Source organism: Hemicordylus capensis, chromosome 1 (genome assembly GCF_027244095.1).
Source record: "Hemicordylus capensis ecotype Gifberg chromosome 1, rHemCap1.1.pri, whole genome shotgun sequence".
NCBI lineage: Eukaryota > Metazoa > Chordata > Lepidosauria > Squamata > Cordylidae > Hemicordylus > Hemicordylus capensis.
Genome location: NC_069657.1, coordinates 323,786,589 through 323,808,288, shown reverse-complemented (window position 1 = coordinate 323,808,288; position 21,700 = coordinate 323,786,589). Strand labels below are relative to the sequence as shown.

General features: G+C 43.1%; 1 protein-coding gene across 13 annotated transcripts in view; it reads left to right on the top strand.

Moving 5' to 3' along the window:
* FBXL4 (F-box and leucine rich repeat protein 4) overlaps nt 1-21,700 on the top strand; it is a 75,523-nt gene that overhangs the window by 39,966 nt on the left and 13,857 nt on the right. For 11 of the 13 annotated variants that reach the window (XM_053287657.1, XM_053287659.1, XM_053287651.1 and 8 more), the window contains 2 exons: nt 6,663-6,734; nt 12,491-12,803. In XM_053287657.1, coding sequence (XP_053143632.1) covers nt 6,663-6,734; nt 12,491-12,803 — 385 coding nt within the window. The other 2 variants (XM_053287662.1, XM_053287661.1) reach the window with 2 other exon arrangements.

Below are 21,700 nucleotides of genomic sequence, written 5' to 3'. Positions count from 1 at the left end.
CGACACCGTGAAAGATGAAATGAATTGACTACAGATTGACATCTTGGGCATCAGTGAATTAAAATGGACTGGAATGGGACACTTTCAGTCAGAAAACCATACCGTTTACTACTCAGAACACGAAAACCAAAGGAGGAATGGTGTTGCTTTCATAGTCAGGAAAGATATAGCAATGACAGTACTTGGGTACAATGCGGTCAGTGACTGAGTAATATCAATTAGATTTCGTGTACAACCCTTTAACATGACAGTTTTTCAAGTCTAAGCCCCAGCGACTGATGCAGAAGAGCAAGTTGATGAGTTTTATGCTAAAGTTCAGTGTGAAATTGACAGAACATGCAAGCAAGATGTGCTGGTGGTGGTTGGAGACTGGAATGCCAAAGTTGGAAGTGGTAAGGAGGAAAACACAGTCGGCCTATATGCCTAGGAATCAGAAACGAAGCAGGATAATGACTTATTAGTTTCTGCCAAGCCAACGATCTCTTCATTGCTAACACATTCTTCAAACAACCAAAGTGATGCCTATACACATGGACATCATCAGATAGAGTACACAGAAATTAAATTCATTACATTATTGGTACAATGAGGTGTAAGAACTCGTTATAACAGCAAAGACATGGCTGGGGGCTGACTGTGAAACCGATCACAAACTGATCATGTGCAAGTTCTAAGTCAAGCTAAAGCAGAAAAACAAAGCTGTCCAGCTTCCACGATATGATCTTGAGAATATTCCCACCATTTTCAGGAAGAACATCAGGAACCACTTTGAAATTCTGAACCTAATTGATAGGAAACAGAGGAACTGTGGAATGAAATCAAAGAAGTTTGTTAAGGATGAATGTGAAAAGAGACTGCTAAAGACCAAGAAACAGAAGAAAGCAAAATGGATGATAGAACAGATGGTGGAAATTGCCAAGAAGAGGAGAGAAGCCAAAGTCAAGAAAGATAAAGACCTCAGGAAGGAACTTAATAGGGAATTTCAGAAAGCTGTTAGAAGAGACAAGGAGCAGTACTACAAAGACATCTGTAAAGAACTTGAGGATGGAAAAAGACACGGAAAAACAAGGCAAGTTTTCCAAAAGATCTCTGAACTCAGAAGGAGGTTCCAACCTCAAATTGGTATTTTAAGGGATGCCAAAGGACAGATGGTAATTGACTCAGAGAAGATCAAACAGAGATGGAAGGAGTATACTGAAAATCTGTACAGGAGACTTAACAGATTGCGCAAACCATCGCACAATATCCTTGATTTCACATGCTAGCAAAATAATGCTCAGGATCATCCAACACAGATTAGAGCCCTACGTGGAAAGGGAAATGCCGGATGTTCAAGCTGGTTTCAGAAAAGGCCGAGTAACAAGAGACATCATTTCTGATACATGCTGGATAATCGAGAAAGCCAAAGAATACCGGAAAGAAGTCAATATGTGCTTCATTAACTACAGAAAAGCCTTTGATTGCGTCGACCATATCAAGTTGTGGAATGTCCATAGGAAAATGGGTGTCCCAGAACATCTCATTGTTCTCATTAGAAACCTATACACAGGACAGGAAGCCACAGTGCAGACAGAACATGGTGAAACAGAGTAGGTCCAGATCAGCAAAGGAGTAAGACAAGACTGTATACTTTCTCCTTCTTTATTCAATGTATATGCTGAACATATACTGAGAGAAGCTGGATTGGAAGAAGATGAGCATGGTTTTAAAGTTGGAGGAAGAAACATCAATAACCTGTGCTATGCTGATGACACCACTCTGATAGCTGAGAATGTGGATTATCTGCAAGCTCTAGTAATGAAAGTCAAGGAGCACAGTGAAAAAATGGGACTATGACCAACTGTAAAGAAGACTAAACTAATGACAACGGGTACAGCTACCAGCCTCAGAATTGACAATGAAGACATTGAAGTGGTAGATAGCTTCTGCCTTTTAGGATCAACCATCAACAGTAAAGGATCCAGCAGTCAAGAAATACACCACAGACTAGCACTTGGTAGGGTTGCAATGAAGGCCTTGGAATGGATATTTAGATGCTGTGACGTTTCTACACCTATAAAGATTAGAATTGTTTGGACGATGGTTTTCCCCGTGACACTCTATGGATACGAAAGCTATACTTTGAAGAAGCAAGATAGAAAAAGCATTGACGCTTTTGAACTTTGGTGCTGGAGAAGACTTTTGAGGATACCATGGACAGCCAAGAAAACAAATAGAGGGATCAAGGCACAAATGACCAGGCTCAAACTATCATACTCCGGACACATTATGCAAAGACCCAGCTCCCTTGAGAAGTCTATAATGCTGGGGAAAGTTGAAGGAAAAAGAACAGGACAACCAGCAGCAAGGTGGATGGACCCGATCACGACAGCAATGAATGTACCACTGAGAGACCTTAAAGGCCAAGTTGAAGACAGATCATCCTGGAGAGAATCTATCTATGTGGTCACTAAGAGTCGACACCGACTTGACGGCACTTAATCAATTAATCAAATCAGTGTTTCCCAGACTATGGAAAACACCTATATCGGGCAGCAGCAATATAGGAAGATGATGAAAGGCATTATCTCAAACTGCATAGGAGGAGGCAATGGTAAACCTCTCCTGTATTCTACCAAAGACAACCACAGGGCTCTGTGGTCACCAGGAGTTGACACAGACACGATGGCACACTTTTCCTTTATACTAGCCAACCCCGCACAGAGCATCTGTGTGCTCTTTGGGGCCGGCGGTTACCTCTCCCCCCCACTTCTGCCCCAGGCTCTGGTTCTGGGCCCAGCCACCTCTCCTCCCCACTGCCACTTCTCCCCCCCCCCCACCACCACTTTCTTTTCCTCTTCCTGGGCCTTCCCTCCGCGGCCAGGCTGGGCCCGCCACCTCTGGCCTCCACGGCTGGGCCGCCACCACGGCAACCAATCCTCCTGGGTGTGCCTCAGCCAATCAGGCGCATCCGCCGCCCAGCCAATCAGCTGGGCTCTGGGACGCACATTCCAAGGCACACCTAGGAGAATTAATATAATAGATAACCCTAAATTTTAATATCGTACATTTTGAGCAAACTGAATGCAAGACACAATAGTGATGGAATTGAGCAGGAGATGGTAGGCACTTTTAGGGATGCTTCATGCACTGTGCCGTACTTGCCTGCAGTCCAGCTTCTAGAAGTTGAGTTTATGCTAGCAACACCACAAAGCACCACAACCTCATGCAGCTCCTCACCCTTCTTGTACAACTTTATTATTGTTCAAGGGCACAGTTAGTCAGGATGTCTGCCACTGTGTTTTCCTGTGGTAAGATGTTTCATGAAGGAATGCAGTCTCTCAGTCTCCCAAATATGCCTGCCACAACTCTTTGATATATATTAAGAATGGATTCAGATGGTTCTTCCCTCCACCACCATTACACCCTGGGTTAACTAAGAGACCACCTTCTTCTGCGTGATCCCCACCGCACATTGAGATCATTGAGAGAGGTCTATCTCCGTATGCCGCTGGCTTGTCTGGAAGTGACTTGGGAGCGGGCCTTCTCTGTAGTTGCTCCTGGGCTATGGAATGCGCTCCCTATAGACATTTGTGCTTTAACATCTTTGACAGCCTTCAAAAGAGCCCTTAAGACACATTTTCCCTCAGCCAGGCCTTTCGGAATCTCTGAATGCTTTAATGTTTTAAATTGCTATTTTTAATAGTTTTTTTTATTTTGTGTTTGTTTTTGTGAACTGCCTCGAGCCTTGGGAGTCATTCATTCATTCATTTATTCGATTTCTATACCGCCCTTCCAAAAATGGCTCAGGGCGGTTTACACAAAGATATAACAAACAAATAAGATGGAACCCTGTCCCCGAAGGGCTCACAATCTAAAAAGAAACACAAGATAGACACCAGCAACAGTCACTGGAGGTACTGTGCTGGGGGTGGACAGGGCCAGTTACTCTCCCCCTGCTAAATAAAGAGAATCACCACATTAAAAGGTGCCTCTTTGCCAAGTTAGCAGGGGTACATACATTGTCAGGCGGTACCGTCAGACGGTACATACATTGAATGAATGAATGAATGAATGAATTACATGCTGATATTTGGAATTGCTGCACATTGGTATAACAAATGTTTTTCTGATCCAGCTCACAATTTGTAACATTCTTATTTTTTGGGATGAATAACAATTTTCTCTCTAGTAACAATCAGCTCTCTACTTGAGCTGCTATTTAATACTACCTTCACATTCCTTCACTGGTGCTCTCCTCCACTGCTGTCACCACTGCACTAGTAATGTGGTGTTAGTGAAGCTTTTATCTGTCCTTCTGAAGGCCCAGAGATGCAAGATGTGTCCACATGACACTGAAAGTACATCGTGTAAATTCTTAGCGCCATCTGCTGGGAATCGGTGAAAAAGCTGTTGTCTTTTATTCTAACTTGACAAAAATTGGCTATTTCATGGCTTGCCAGCAGATGGCACTAAGAACTTCCACTATGTTCTTCTAGCATATTTCCAGTATGTGGCTATGCCATTGCATCTCACATTGCCATTTGTGCTGAAGTTGGGAATATATCATTGTCTGAAAGAGCTCATGTTGAGTCTGCCTTCTCATAGAAAAGCCTCTTCAAAATCATGAGACTATTTAATTTAGTTTGGTTGTTTATTTATCCACGTACTATGTTTATATTACCTCTTCCTCCAGGAATGGTTGTGTTATGTTTATGTTTATCCTCACAAAAACCCTGTGAGGTAGGTTAACCTGAGAGATAAATGACTGGACCAGAGTCACCAGTGAGTTTCATGGCTGAACGGTGATTTGAATTTGGTTGTAGTCCAACACTCTAGGCACAATATCACATACAAGTCACATCTGAGCCATTAGCTAGACAGTATTGGTGTAGAAACTTGCATTGTCAGGGAGCAAGTTCAAAAGGATATAAAAAGTGGCCAGTTTTGGTGGAAACTGGATTACAAAATCTTGAATCTGATAGGATATTGTACTCATGCAGTTTCTGTGATGGGTATTTTTTGAATTATCGAAGGGTTTGCATTTATTACTGAGTTTGCTTGTGGAATGAGTTTGCTTAAGTCTAGTATGCCTGTGTAGCTGAATGTTAAGATGCTGTTGTTGATTGCTTTTGTGGTGTGGATACTGGTTAACGTTTCATTATTGTTAAGTAAGAGCCGTAAAGCCGCCTTGTAGTTGTTTCTGCCCTTTTTTCCTCTCCTTCATAATTGTGTACAAATACTCTCTGGAGGCTAAACCTATTTACTCATCATGTCCTTAAGTTAACGAAGCCCAATTAGGACTCATTTGTGCCACTAATAATCAATAATAATCAATCATCCATAAAGCCTAAAACAGTGCTGAAGAGGTCATACAACATAGGTTGAAACACCAAATTTCAGTATTTTGCAAGAATGGTAAATAACTACATAACTTTTAACAAGGTTAATACTATCTATAATTGTCTGCAAATAAACTACTTAAGTAATGCTTTTGTTGCTGTGCCAGAACAACATTGCAAATTATGACTTTGCAGGCAGATATGCTGGCTCAAATGTTTATAGCTGGAGCTCCAACCAGTTGAGAAGTTATTAATTAAGACTCTCATTCAGACGCTTGGCCAAAGGCTAGCAGTCAGATGTTTTTCTTGCATGTATCTTCTTTTCTTGCGTGAGTCTTCCTATTTCTTCAGTAAGAACTGCACAGGGCTTTTTCACACTTCTATAAATGCTACAAATCTTCCAAACAACTTGTCAGATTATGGTAAAATATTACAAGATTTGATTTTTATAGTGTACTATAAGTAAGGCATGTCACACATTTGTGTTTAATTCTGTTGGCCCCTGGAAGACTTCCCCTTTCAGTCAAAGTATGTCTCTAAATTAAAAATCAGGCTAAATCTAAAATTTATATTACAGAAAACTGTATTCATTTCAGGAAAACATAAAATATTAACCTGGAATGAGATAGTGTGAATTTGTATATAATGTAAGAATACTTACTATGTTGCGAAAAGAACAGACATTTTACTAGGTGCATCTAATATTCTGGTAGAGTCCATTTTATATTTTAATGATCTGGCACTTCACTGTGAACAGTGTGGCCATGTTTAAAATGGCAGCAACATGACTGGAAAGTGCACTTATATTTGTTTCCATCTGTATGTTGCTAGTGACAGGCGCTCAATGGTTGTCAGCATCCTTGTCAGCAAGAGCATCCTGTGACATTAAAGTCACCAGCTCGATCCTGATGCTGTGTGACTCTATTGGCAGTTCCATCAGGCTGTAGCTGATCAGTGAATGTCAGAGATGCTGCACTTTTCTGGGATGTCACCAGCCCTCTGTGTTTTTGGTTTGGCCTTGCTTGTTGTTTGAACTTACCAGACTTCTAAGAGCTCTCCTGAGGGAAATGAACTGATAGGTCATGGGAATAAAGGTGTCTTCAGGGCATGCAAAACCACATCCAGAGTGACTTATTATATAAAGGCTTGTAATGATTACCTTGACTCTAAGCCAATCAATGGTTGGAGCATCTGGGGACTCATTAAATGGCATTTGTGGTGTCTGTTACCTAGGTTTTGAGCTGGATTTCAAGGAAAGTGGTGACAGCCTTTAATGTATAATTGACCCTTTCTCTTTGTTTTGCTTTCTATATTTGCTTCTGATGTGTTCCCCAATGGCAGCAAACAGCACTGCTCAGCATTCTGAACTTCTGCTCAGAACTTCAGCACCTCAGCCTGGGTAGTTGTGTAATGGTAAGTTCTTCAAGTCCAAAGTATGCATATGTTACCAGGATCCAGATTCCACAGCTCAGCTGTAGAAAAATTAACAGCTTGTTTTCATGCCTTTCTGTTATACTAAATGTGTTATAGGATGACAAAATGAATATGTGCTAGAAAGTCCACATTTAATAAACTAAGTGCTTTGCCATTTGGGATATTTTTGTAGGCTTTGTACAAATTCTTGTAATGTGGTTGAGATTTTCTTTCTTTCTTCAGTTTCATGAACAATTCTCTCATTGCCCTGTAATTATTTTGGTAAGCATCATTGCTGGTATGATTTTAAAGCTATATTTTGCTCCAGGTGTGTACAGATTTGTCCTTTTACTTAGAAAGAAAACACATATACAGGCATCTGCCGTGCCAGAACTAGACATGGGGAAGCTTGACCTTGCTGTGTTCATTATGGCCACAGCATATTTCATTGAAGGCTTGCAAGAGCTCTGTACCACTGAGGAAATACATAGATATAAAGTGATTTCTTTGGAAGTAGATCATAATATATTCTATTTTATTATGTGGTATTTGCCCTGTTGGGGGTTCATATTGCTTTCTTGAAATAGAATTTCACTATTGACCCAAATCGAAGATGACTCTGAATTTAAGAGGGGCCTCTTAAAATGTAGAGGTGAAATACAGGTTATACCTGCATTTACTTAAAATGGTCAGAACTTTGCATTTAAGATGATCTCCTGATTTATAATATCAAAAAAATTGGGAATATCCTAATCTTGGATTTGGATAAATACAGTATATGCTATGTTTCTGTTTAAGGTAGAATTGTTTAGAGTTTTACATAGATATACCAGTATATAAACTATTTTCCTGAAGCAAAGGAAAGCATAGGAATACATTTTGTTTAAGTATGCATTTTTCATTAATTATATCTGTACCAAAAATTTCAGTCAAGATTAGCTCCCAAAGCTGTTTACAATTAAAATGAATACAAAGGTATGATATAATTAGGGATATGGTGGGGTGTAGGGGGAAATGGGGAGAAGTGACATCTCTTCTGACCTCTGATAGGTTTCAGGGCAGGGGCGTAACTACTATTAGGCAAAGGGAGGCGGTTGCCTTGGGGCCCCCCCCAGAGACACCTCACATGACTCCCCATTGCCCCCTGCCCAGTAGGGATGTGCATGGTCCGGACCGGCACCGAGGGGGGGTCTACCTTTAAGGGCGGGGGGGTAGAATTTACCCCTCCCGCCGCTCTTCCCCCTCCAGCGCTGTAGTTTAAGCGAAGTTTTGGGGGCGGCAGTGTTCCTCGCTGCCGCCCCTGCCCCCGTTGCCGCCTGGAACTCTCCGTAATAGCAACACGCATGCGCACGTGGCGGTGCACGCGCCTGTCGCCACCGTGCGCGCGCCGCCATGCGCGCATGCGTTTTGCTATTACGGAGAGTTCCAGGCGGCGACGGGGGCAGGGGCGGCAGCGAGGAATGCTGCCGCCCCAAAAGCTTCGCTTAAAACTACAGCGCCAGAGGGGGAAGAGCGGCGGGAGGGGTAAATTCTACCCCCCGCCCTTAAAGGTAGACTCCCCCCTCGGTGCCGGACTGCCGGACCGGTCCGGCTCCGAACCGGTTCGGAGGCCTCCAACATGGCCTCCGGACCGGTTCGTGCACATCCCTACTGCCCAGCCCCTAGTCCCCTCAGCCACTTGCCCTGTTCGCCCTCTCTCCTGCTTGTCGCCCTGGCCGGCAATCTACGCAGCAGACAAGGTGCCTGCAAAGAGCTCCTTTCTCCCCGCCAATCAGCTGATCGGCGGGTGGGCGGGGCTTCCAGGGAGGCCTCTGTGTAGGCCTCAGTGAAGCCTGAACTGGAGTAGGCTTGCAGGGAGGCCCCAAGCAAGCAAGGAAGGAAGGAAGGAAGGAGGCAGGCAGGCAGGCAGGCAGAATGGCCCCCACAGCTCTCTGCACTAGACCCTCTGCCCAGCCCAGCATTTGCCAGGTAGAATGTGAACTCCTTTTTGTGGTCACCCCCCCCCCGCCCATATATAGGGATCTGCTTGCCATATGGCTTTGATATGGAGGGGGGAGAGACTGAGAAGTCTCTGAATATTTAATTTAAAACAGCTTGGGAAATTTGCTGGCTTAAAAAAAAACTATCTAAAAAGTCCTATAAATGGCTTGTTTCATGGCAGAAAATTATAAAAACTTCTGGAACAAACAATATTATATTCATTCATTCATTCATTCATTCATTTATAAATGCACTTATGCTCAAGTTGTTTTGCAACCCAGAAGGTCGGAGTGAGAACTGTGAAGCATGTGTGGTGCTTTTATTTTATTTTATATTTCTTGGGTGTAAACTTCTCCCCAATAACTCACAGGGACTTCAGGGTCAATCCGGCCAACATGTGAATGCAGCACCTCCATTCCAGAGGAGTTGTGTGTTAAAGGGCTTTAAAAGCCTCCTGTGAAAAATCTCCTGCAATCAAACTTTACTGAAATTGTTCAGAATTCTGAGAAAACAGACATAGGCTCACACTGCATGGTTGAAAGTCTCCTTTGCTCATCTGCAGCGAGGGTCCCATTTCAATAATTAGTGTTTCTAGTGTGTTCTAGGCATTAAAAGTAGCACAAATATATAATGTATATCACTATATATTGGTGCCCCTGGTGTATATCACTATATATTGGTGCCCCTGCCCCTGGTGGCGCAGTGGAAAAACTGCCGCCCTGTAACCAGAAGGTTACAAGTTCGATCTTGACCAGGGGCTCAAGGTTGACTCAGCCTTCCATTCTTCCGAGATCGGTAAAATGAGTACCCAGAATGTTGGGGGCAATATGCTAAATCATTGTAAACCGCTTAGAGAGCTCTGGCTATAGAGCGGTATATAAATGTAAGTGCTATTGCTATTGCTATTGCTATATATTGTGAAATGTGTGTGTGTGTGTATTCAGTGAAATGTATTTCTAAGCAGCATACTTATTTTGAAATATCAGACTTAAATCCTTGGGGGCCTGGGGTGTGCGGAGGCCCTGGACTTTGAGGGGCTGGGGGCCCATTTTAAAATCTCGTCTCTGGGCCCACTCCAACCTTGCTACGCCCGTTTCAGGGTCATTGTTCCAGGAGGAGGAGGAGGCAGAAAGAGTTGGAAATAGGGGAAGATAGCTGATGGTAAAGATGCCAAGCCACAGAAACAGCACTTCCATCTACTTAGATGCTGCCTGCTGCTTTCAGTAACTTGTTTGTTGAAGTTGTCCCCATCAGAAACTTTCTTGGATACAAAAACTGCTTTTGACTATTCACACAAAGGTAGTTTTTATTTGATTTATGTAGTTAAAATTAAGACACAATCATCTCTGTTGTTTTATTTATTTGTTTATTTGTCTATTTATTTATTTATTTATTTATTTATTTATTTATTTATTTATTTATTTTATTTTATTTTATTTTTTTCCCTCATGTGATGATACCCCATGTGCATAGATTCCTTCTACATCCATGTCACAGAATTATGGGGGGAAATTACATGTGACACTGAGTTATGTGTGTATCCCCCCCCCCGGGTGGTGGTTTGTTCGGGGTGTGTGTGTGTTTACAAAATTTAACTGCAGAGGCTTCAATCTACTTTTGAAGACCTGAGAGACCCAGAAATGACAATTCCTTTGCAGGACTGAGATCACACAAACTTGTTTCAGTACTGAAATTATCACATTGAATGTCTTAGATAGCCACATGGATATATCAATCCATAAATCAATCTAAGGGCACATCACATGAATGGCATGTAATCTTGTAAGCATGTAATAAAATATATATGCTATCAAAATTAAAAATCGAGTATACTACGTTAGGTAAGAAATGGCCATCAGCAGCTGTTAAGGCAGGACAGAAAGCAATAAAGAGCCAGTACTGCTGAGTGGCAACAAAGACTGAAGGAAACCCCACTTCTTAGTGACTCACATTTGGTGGAGACAGCCAAGACGGGGTAGCTGGCACAGTCCTATATACAGCTGGTGAATGGCCTGCAATTGCCAATGTAAGCCAATGTTCTAATCAGCACAGATACTGACTGATTACATTATCGACCTGTACTGAATACGGCTGGCCATTCACCAGCAATAGGCCTGCATTATGCCAGCCACACTCTACCTTGGCTACCTCCAAGAGGCAACCACCAGTGAAGGTGCAAGACTCCCTTCCCTCTCAGTGGCTATTTAGCAGTGGCAGCCACTTACTGCATTCTGTCCTCACCTTCTGCCCCTGGAACTGACCCTCTGTTTTTGGTTTCCAGTGGCTATTGATTACTCAGAAAAGTGCGCTTTTTGAAAGTATTTCCTTTTTGTCCTTTTTTTAAAAAGTAGAATAAGATCTGTTCTGTGTCAAGATGGACTCATCTTATATTTAGAAATACACTTTTTTACCTAAAAGCTTATCTGCCTTCTAATTATTATTATTTTATTTTACATTTTATATCCCACTCGTCCTCCAAGGAGCCAGAGAGGTGTACTATGTACTTAAGTTTCTCCTCACAACAACCCTGTGAAGTATGTTAGGCTGAGAGAGAAGTGACTGGCCCAGAGTCACCCAGCAAGTCTCATGGCTGAATGGGGATTTGAACTTGGGTCTCCCCGCTCCTAGTCCAGCACTCTAACCACTACACCACTCTGGCATAATCTGGAAATCAGCAACTTCGGCACTAGTTACTGACATGCTGGGAGAGGAAGTATATCTGATATTTCTGGTGGGCACTTTAGGTCATTTGTGGTTTGAAACAATGACCTACTGTTGAGAGAGCCGCATCTATGCCATAAAGCATATGGAATTGTAGTAAATATGTTATTAGCTATAAGTCAAATAATCTGATGACCGGTCCACACAATGGCCAGCATTCAGAGCAGTTCTCCACGGCTGCTCCTAACATCTGCCATCATGCAGTGCTAGCCCTGTGATGCTTCATGCTTCCTTAAAGAGCAGGCAGTCTTGTGCAAGTGTGCAGATACTTTTCGGTGCTTGCCCAGGGCAGTTTTTACACAGAAGGCTTTTCTGTGGGGCTTTAAGGAGAGTTTGAAATTGCCTTCCCCCCGCCCACCCCCAAATGCAAAAAGTGGATTTTTTTTAAACCCAGGATCAGTGTTCCCTCTAACATGAATTCCTAGATGTTGTTGACTACAACTGCCATAATCCCCAGCCAGAGGCCATTGCAACTGGGAATGCTGGGAGTTGTAGTGACCAACATCTGGGAATCCCTGTTAAAAGGAACACTGCCCAGGATATATAAATCTGGCTATACTCTAATGCACCATGAAAAACCCAAATTGTGTGTGAAGTGCACACCAATAGCTCACAGGGACTTGGGGGTAAATCTAGCAGATATGTGAATGCACACCCTCCATTCTGGAGGAGATGCGAGCTAAAAGCCCTGTGTTGGCAGTATGTTTCTGCTCTGATAAAGCAGTTCTGGAGCACGGATGAGCTCAAAAAGGTCATTTTGTGCAATTCAAGATTGTCTGCACTTCGGGGAGAGCATGGAGACGTGTGGGGCCTTGTGCAGTGTTGTGGCAGGTGTTAAGAATGTCCGCAATAGACTGTTTTGAATGTCAGCAAGTATAGCTTAGGAGTTCCACAAGAATTGTGCAAAAAGGGTGTACAGGCTTCATGGGCATGCAGATCAATTGCTTTCCTCTGCATAAATGCTGTTAAGGCTGTTGGGGCAGCAACCAACATGTGAAACCACAACTGAAGTGTTTAAAAATATATTTAATTAAATGGACGGTTTTTCTTCATAGATTGAAGACTATGATACAATAGCTAGCATGATGGGAGCAAAGTGCAAAAAACTCCGTACCCTGGATTTATGGCGATGTAAAAACATTTCTGAAAATGGAATAGCTGAGCTAGCTTCTGGCTGTCCACTGTTGGAGGAGATTGATCTTGGCTGGTGCCCTACACTACAGAGCAGCACTGGCTGCTTTGCAAAACTTGCCCGTAAACTCCCAAACTTGCAAAAACTCTTTTTGACAGCCAACAGGTCTGTGTGTGACTCTGACATAGAAGAACTCGCCACCAACTGTACTAATCTTCGTCAGCTTGATATATTAGGTGAGTGACCACAAACCTTTTTTAAATCAGCTTGATTGTATCAGTCGCAGAAGAGAAAATTATGTGTGTGTGTAAAATAAATTTTCCTTGTTCCTGAGAGTAAATACTGAATTCAGGGTTCTTGGGGCTGGGGCCATAGCTTAGCAGTAGAGCATCTGCTTTGCATGTAGAAGGTCCCAGGTTCAATCCCTGGCATCTCTAGGTAGGACTGCAAAAGACTCCTGCCTGAAAACTTGGAGAGCCACTGCCAGTAAGTGTAGACAATACGAAGCTTGATGGTCTGACTCGGTATAAGGCAGCTTCCTTTCTTCCTTTTCTTTCTTAGCAGCAAACTCATACACAGAACACTGTTCATATACAGATAGCTTCAATTAGTCGAAAGCATAGTAGTATATGATGCTAAATTAGTTTAACTCCAGATATTTTGAGGTTTGTTACTTTGTCACTTTGAGGTAATTATTGGTTTGTGAATCGGTAAAGATTTGTTACTTTCCTTTTGCTAATACCTTTTTTGAAATACAGGTTTATGGTGGTTTCCTTAAAATCATTCAATTGCTATGGCCAGTTTTCAAAAAACCTTGAAATTGTAACAGTGTGGAACAAGATATATTTATAAAGTGTGAACTTTGTGAACAAACAGTTTCTTCCCCAGCATAAATCTCTTTGCTGAATTGCTTTTTAGCCTACTCTCCAGTAGGCTTATGAGGTCACCTGGCATTCTCTGTGTGTGTCTGTGTATCCCCCCACTGTCAACTTCCTAACGCCTAGACCACTATGAACCAAATCGGGTACAGTTGTTGGGACACTTCAGTGGCATTGTTTGTGATAATGTCATCCACCTCAATCCAAGATGGTGCACGCGTAAACTTTTCAGGCGCAAGTGGGCTAACTTGTGAACTGCCTAACCGATTGGAACCAAATTTGCTACAGCAGTAGAGGCACATGGGGAAACCTCAATGGCATAGTTTGTGATGATGTCATCTACCCCAAACCAAGATGGCGGACACATGAATGTTTGAGGCACAAGTGAGCTAACTTGTGGATTGTCTAACCGATTTGAACCAAATTAGGTACAGTTGTGGTGACTCACACACAGGGACACCTCAGTGGCATAGTTTATGATGATGTCATCCACCCTGATTCAAGATGGCAGATGTGTAAAATTTTGAGGCACGTGTGAGCTAATGTATGAACAGCTTAACCAATTTGAACCAAATTTGCTATAGCTGTAGGAACACATAGGAACTCCTCAAATATGTAGTTTGTGATGACATCATCCACCCCAATTCAAGATGGCAGCCACATAAACTTTTGAGGCGCAATTGGGCTAACTTGTGAACCGCCTAACCGATTTGAACCAAATTTGCTACAGCTTTACGGGCACATAGGGATGCCCAAATGACATAGTGTGTTGTGATGTCATCCACTCCAATTCAAGATGGCAGCCACGTGAACATCTGAGGCACAAGCAGGCTAATTTGTGGGCTATCTAACCAATTTAAACCCAATTAGGTACAGTTAAAGTGACTGACACACCGGGACACTTCAGTGGCATAACCTTTGGTGATGTCATCCACCCCAATCCAAGATGGCAGACACATGCACATTTGAGGTGCAGGAGATCTAGCTTGTGGACCTAAAATTTGAACCAAATTTAGTCCAGTTGTAGAGACAGAGAAAGGAAAGTAGGCTGATTAGTTCTTACTCAAACAACTTGTTACAAAAAGAAATGGGGATGTCTCTTAAATCTTATATAGCATTTTTAGTAATATCAGTCCATTAAGCAACTCACCATTATGTAGTGTTGTGATTTTTTAAATATTTTTTTTGGTCCTACATAAAGTACTTTGTTTAAAAAAAATTTTAAAATGCTCTCCCATTGGTTGAGGTGATTATGACATGAGCGCTATCCACTCTCCTTGTTCAGAGCAGGTCAGAAGCCTCAATCAGTCCTGTCTGTGACTTGTTTTGCACTGATTGCTTAAATGAACTGAGGAACGATTTGTGAAGGAAAATTCAGGAAGAATGCCATTTGTGGATTCCTGGATGATAGCATATTTGTTTTCTAGTAATGAAGATTACATAGGAGTGGAGATGAGAGCAGTGAAGACCACAAGGTTAGTATTAGAGCTGGTTCTATAACTCAAACAAGAAGTTCTGGTAAGAACTAATCTGCCTACTTTCCTTTCACTATAATCGTAATTGATAATTACCATCTTCACAAGTGAGCTCACTTCTGCCTCGAACATTAATGCATCCATTATCTTGAATTGGGGTGGGTGGCAAAATCACAAACTATGCCACTGAGGTGTCCCCATGTATCCTTACAACTGTAACAAATTTGATCCAAATTGGTTGGGCAGTTAACAAGTTAGCACACTAACCCTGAATGCACAATTGCTCCCTGTTTTTAGGAAGGGGCAGGAAAAAAAATCAATTAAAAATACAATATTGGAGGATAATGAACATGTTATAATTTGTACGAACATTGAAATGGTCCTGACACACAAACAGCATGGATTTCTCACTGAACAACATTTCTTGTCTCATTGCTTCTGCCTAAGCTTTCCATCGCTGCTTCTCTTTAGGTACATGCACAGTTTATCTTTCTTGTGTGCTTTTTGTTATGCTTTTGCACAGTGGTACTATATATCCCTTGTATCTTCTGGATTTTTTCAAAATTGTAGTTGTTTTTGGTCGGATTATAGCAGGAAACTTCAATCTCTATACTTGGAATGACCAGGCCTCAAATAAAAAGAGCAGCAATGATGTCCCAGCAGAGCCAACTTGGCTGCTGCCAGTTTTGGGTGGCATGCCAAATAGGCATCTCAAGCCTTGATTTCAGCTGCATATTAGCAGATTTCAGAACGAAAGCGGGATGGGGTGGGGTCCAAACAAACTAGGTGATTTTTAATCACTTATTGGTGAGAACTGAACAATACATTTTTTTAAGGAGACATCCCCATTATATCAGGCAGCATCCAGACCAAATTAGCTATGATTAAGGCCTATTGAAATCAAAGGGTCTTAAGTCAGACATGACTAAGTTGTCACATTAATTTCAATGATGCTTAGGCATGACTAACTAATTTGAAGTTACCCATTATTAGATTTTGAAAGACATAAACATGAAAATTCACTTCTTCTGCACTAAGTATGAGTAATAAAGGCCGTTCACTGGGGCTAGCGGGAGGAGAGGCAGGGACAAACCTACCTTCCCCCCAGATGATCAACTGTGTTTTGTGTGGTGTATGGTCATCCCCCCCCTCCCCCCGATCAACACTGCTCTGAGAGGTGTGGATCTCTGGAGGCTGGGAAAATGAAGTTCGGCCTCCAGATATCCCGAAATGCACTGCACAAGGAGCACAGTGCATTGAGGAATTTCCCCTTAAGCCAGGTGCAATAGGTGCCTGGTTCTGTGTCTGCTCAATCTGCCTGCTGCTGCCCAGACCTGGATAAAAGAGTGTGCTTGCACTCTTGATCCCAGCACCTCACATGCCTGCCTCACATGCAGCCTGCGCACATGCGCAGAGGCTATTTGTGTGCTAATGTTGCGCAGGGACAGCTGGGAGGCCCCACCAGTTTACAGGCATAGCAGGGGGAGCACAGGGATGGCGGCGAGCAGAGGAGGATCAGATACAGACCTGCTCTCTTCTGATTTAAAAGTGCTTTCTAAGCCCTCAGTTTTAAAGTGAGTTGCCCATGATTTGGGCAGCCAAATTGCGTTTCAGCACATCCCTATGATCTAAGACTCACAATGCAGAGTATAGGAGAACAGTACATCCAAATCTCTTGTGCAGAGTTAAAATCTGTTCACCTATTACTCATGTACCTTTTTGTCCCTCGGAAGTCCCATTCCCTTCCCCCAACCTCTGAGTTCATAGAAACCACTACCTTTTGCTTGAGTAGTCTCATTTTGCTTCCAAACTGATAGCTGCTTGACCACCTAAAGTTGCTATTAGTATATATAATGATAAATTCAGGAGTAAGAAACCATTCAGTTATGCAGTAGAATTGGGGGGCACAGTGAAATAGTGTTTTGTATATGAAGGGGGTATCGCCAAGATGGTGACAAGCTAGCAGCACAATCCATGAGCTCCTGCCTTAAAATTGGAATTCTCCTTATTGGAATAAAAATTCTCAGGCAGGAATCACACATATCTTAACAATGACAAATGCAAGAAGAGAAAAAATAGAACAGCCTAAACAATCAACCAGTCAAGCAGATGAGGATCAACTCCTTGCTTCCCATCAATGGAGCCATGTGTGCACACTCCTTGCTAAGTACAAATTTACGGTTGTGGGCATGGAGAACCCTCCTTCACCCCCCAAGGAGTCTGCTACAAGGGAGACTGTAATATATCAGGCATCTCCTTCACTGCCTAAGAACTCCAACCTGGGAAACCCCCTGGAGCAGAGAGATAGGAGATCTAAGAGGACCAAACTCCCCCTCGCCACTCCTGTGATCTGTAACCTGAATACCTTGGTAATTCCTGCCTCCTAAACACACAAACTCATTCAAATTTCAGAGTGTCAAAACACAATAACAGTGAAGGTAGATAAGCTCAGGCATGCTTTAATGTGTTTATAACATGAGACAACCATGGGGAATGAAGCCCAATTAAAACCCAGGAAACAGAATCTGGCAACGTCCAGGCAGCCCCCCACCCCCGCCCCAGATGGGACTTGTGCCAAAACTGCACAAGTCTCACATAGGGCCGCCAAAAACAATCCATTCATCTAATACAACATGCATACTTCAAGCTTCTCAGGTGTTGCTTCAGATTCCAATGAATTACACCCAAGTAAGGACATGGTCATTTCGCAAGGCCATAATAAATTTCCCGAGTTTGCTTTTAAACTGCCAACCAAGATATATAGATTGGACTTAATCCAATTTTTACCCCGTTGTCCAGAGACTAAGAGCATTTTGCTTACCTTTAATCACTCCATCCTTCCACTTAATTTCATTCGGATGCAGGGGGGCAGGGGGGCGTTTGGTATCTCTCATAATTACAATATAAGAACTACTTTAGTGTTTAAGAACTTCACAATAAAACCACTACTTGAAGGGAAATTTAGAAGCAAAACTCTGCCTTCTGCAAATGACCCTGATGATAACATCTCCAGGGGAGTGAGCTTAGACTTCAGTAAACAATCTGCAAATGTCTCTGCTGTACCCATTCAGACTCAGCAGACTAACCCTTTATGGTCCGGAGAGAGTGAAAGTAATAAATCCATAGTCTTGCAGAGCTGAAAAAATTACTCATGACTGTTCAAGCCCAAATGCAGCCACTGACAACACTCTTCTCCTGCTCGGACTCTGAACTCACAGGCAGCGATAACGAAATGGGTACTCATCGTCTCCTGGCTGCATCAGAAAGACCCAATAGTACAACTGCCCTAACCAACCAATACACAAAGACTCCACCCAGATCAAGGAGGAAACTGTCAGTTCACTAATCTGACTTTAATTCTGACTCCAACTTTCACTCAGAGGTCAATGATAGCAAAACAGATATTACTGAGGCCCCTTCTTCTTTCCCAGCCATCCTGAGGAGTGGGGCTATCTCTGACCTTGCCCAGCCTCAGTTTACAACCTCTTCATGCATGCTTCCTCTCAATGCTGAAGAGCCCCAGGCAGAAGGAGCGCCCACACCACCTGCAAAACCTCAAGAGCCTCAGCTGCCTCACAGAAGCCCTGAGGATCTAAGGAATGGGGATGCATGCCTAACATGAAGTTCACTGCCTCAAGATACAGATACAACTACTCCAAGGGTATGGACCCCTATATCACCCTTCCAGTCTCTAGAGCTCCAGTAGCCACGTGGGTATTGGAGCCCCCACTCCCAGGGGGCCCTGTGGAGTTGTCTACATGCCCACCATCCTCCTCATTGCTGCAAAAGCAGCAGCTGGCCATTGCACCTTTTGAATAATCATCGAGGCCAACCACACCAGAAATCTCTTGAGATACTTCTCACTCTGACTCCATGGCCACGTGCATTCTACCTACCTCTTCTGAAGACATCCACTGGGAACCTCTGCACAGATCCCTGTTAATGTAGCCACAGACTGATGCTCAAAAGAGCAGTATAAGGCTTTCCTCCTAACCTGTAGTAGGTTGGCACTCCAGTTGCAGGGATGTCTTCTTTATAGACTTCATCTCTGGATATGATGTCATAATGGTGCAGGAAACCTTGCTGAGCTGAAAAAACTACTCATGACTGTTCAAGCCCAAATGCAGCCACTGACAACACTCTTCTCCTGCTCAGACTCTGAACTCATAGACAGTGATAACGAAATGGATACTTATCCTCTCCAGGCTGCATCAGAAGGACCTAATAGTACAACTGCCCTAACCAACCCATACACAAAGACTCCACCCAGATCAAGGAGGAAACTGGCTGTGCTGCAAACATGGTGCTGGCCAGACTTTGCTCATAAATGGGGCCGCATGTCCTTGTTTGTGAGCAAAATAATGCCCCTGCATCTGATTTCAGTCTCAGGGGTGTGGCTGGGGTGTAACGCATGGCCCCTGAGTGTCAGCGGCCTGGATTCTTTGAACCCGTTCGTGCTACAGTGGCTCCGCCCCTGAGACTTAACCTCTAGATCCTAAATGGCTCTCTTGAAAATGGCCACCCCACTGAATTTACCTTATGAGCCTGGAACAAAATGAGTGTTGTTGTTTATTTATTAGTCTCTGGAAACACATCCAATTTGCAGACTGCTTTGAAATCATCCCCCAGTTTGACAGTGACCACTTCCCAGTCTCCTTATGCCTAAAACCCTTTGTTCAACAGTCCCACGCCAAGGCTGTATGCCATCCACAAATTCTACCAGTGAGAAGAGGCTGCCACATCAAATGCCGCCCCTCAAACAGAAAAAGCAATAATGAAACAACTTGCTTCAGAACATTTTCAATGCATCTACTGTACCTTTCCCTGCTCTCAGCAGAACCCTCCAACTCAATCCTAGAGAACATCAGCTATCTAGTGCAAGAATTACAGAAGCACCTAACTCACAAAAACACTCCTTGCTTCAAACAGCACCTGCGCCATTCTGAACCATGGTTTGACTCTGAGTGCATTGAAGCAAAAAGCAAATAAAATAAAATAAAATAAAAATAAGGCTATTTGCCAGCTACAGTGCCTACAAAGCTAATGCAGGACCTTCGTCTGTGCAGGACCTCCTTAAGCAGAAGAGGCAATACAAACAACTTCCACTTTTTAAATTTATAACTATGTAAATTGCTTTGGGGGCTTTTGTTGAAAAGCGGTATATAAATATTGGTCATATTCATATTTATCATATATTCTCAAATACAAGAAAAGAGATGCCATGAAAGACACCTGGTCACGTCTCATCCAAGAAGTCAGAACCAAGGACTCTACCCTATTCTGGTGCACCACCATGGATCACCCCAGCCACAGCCTGATGCACTTGGCCAGGTGCATTTCACCAAAGGTCTGGGAACGACACTTTAGTGAACTGTACAGAGAAGTACGGGAACACAGATGCCCTTGTTGCAACATATAGGACCTGCATTCTTGGCCACCGGTGACACCTGCAGAGGGCTAGGATCTGATCTCCCAACTAAGACCTGGGAAGGCTCCTGGTGTTGGAGATGGACTTCTAGTGCATCGACCTTTTGCACCAACTATCCTAATGACGACCGGGAGCATTGGGAGTAGAGATGAGTAATGGTCTCCCCAACTGTTCTACCTCTCTCCACTCTATGATCCCTGATCTGACTTTTCCACACATCCTGTGCTGAGAGTCACAATCCTTACTTTCCTCCTAGAAAGCAGAATGGAATCATCTCTCTCCCTCCTTACTTTTTCATTATGTAGTTCTTTAGATTGGTTTTGGGTCTTTCCTATCCAAGTGTACTTAACCAATAAATACTTAGTGTTTAGTTCTTCAAGGATCTCCATGTGTTTTCTCTAAATAGCTGCAACAACTAAACCATCCTCTGCTACCCACTCTGCAACTGGAGTGTGTGCCCATTCCTTAGTGCTCTGCTGTTTTACCCACTGGGGTAAAAATTAACAACCTCTAGCACCTGGAGGTGATCAAATTCCTTCCCTGAGTGAATCAAAAATAACTCAGCATGGTGAGTGCCCAGCCTGGCCTCACTGTTTACATTTCTTGACAAGCACAGTTGTATCCCTAGGGATTGGAGTCTAGCAGTTATTGTTCCCACCTTCAAAAAACGTAGGAGAGATGACCCAGCAAACTATAGACCCATCACCCTGCTCAGCACAATAAGCAATCTCTCTGTTAGCCACCTGTATTGGAAACTAAGAGATTGGCTGGATTAAGAAAACCTCCTAGCAGAAGAGCAGGCTGGATTCAGGGAGGGACGATCCACCATTGACTAGTGCCTAGTATTCCATCACCTAATTGATAAATATTCCATCCGCAACACAGTCTCCCTATATGCTACCTTCATAAACCTCAAGTCTGCTTTTTGACTCCATCTTGCAAGCCAAATTGTGGGAAACTTGGAAGCCTCTTTGATCTACCAGTGCCTGCTAGCTCTTATCCGTACCCTTCATGATGGCATGTCCCTGAAAGTCAGATGCAATCCCCAAGGCCATCTGTCAAGCACCGTTCATACCTGTAAGGATGTCAAACAAGGTTGCATACTTTCCAACTTCTGTTCAACTTGTACATAAACACCATGGTGGGACACTTAAACAACTTGGACTTTCATGCCCCCAAACTGGCAGAGAAAATGTCTCCATTCGGCTTTACGCAGACAATGTGGCAATTCTCTCTAGGACCCCTAAAGGACCCCTTCTGAGCACTGAGGACCCTCACTCGATACTATAAAGAAGACTACCTGGAAATAAACTACCATAAAACCAAAATCATGGCCTTTGCCAGGAGACCAA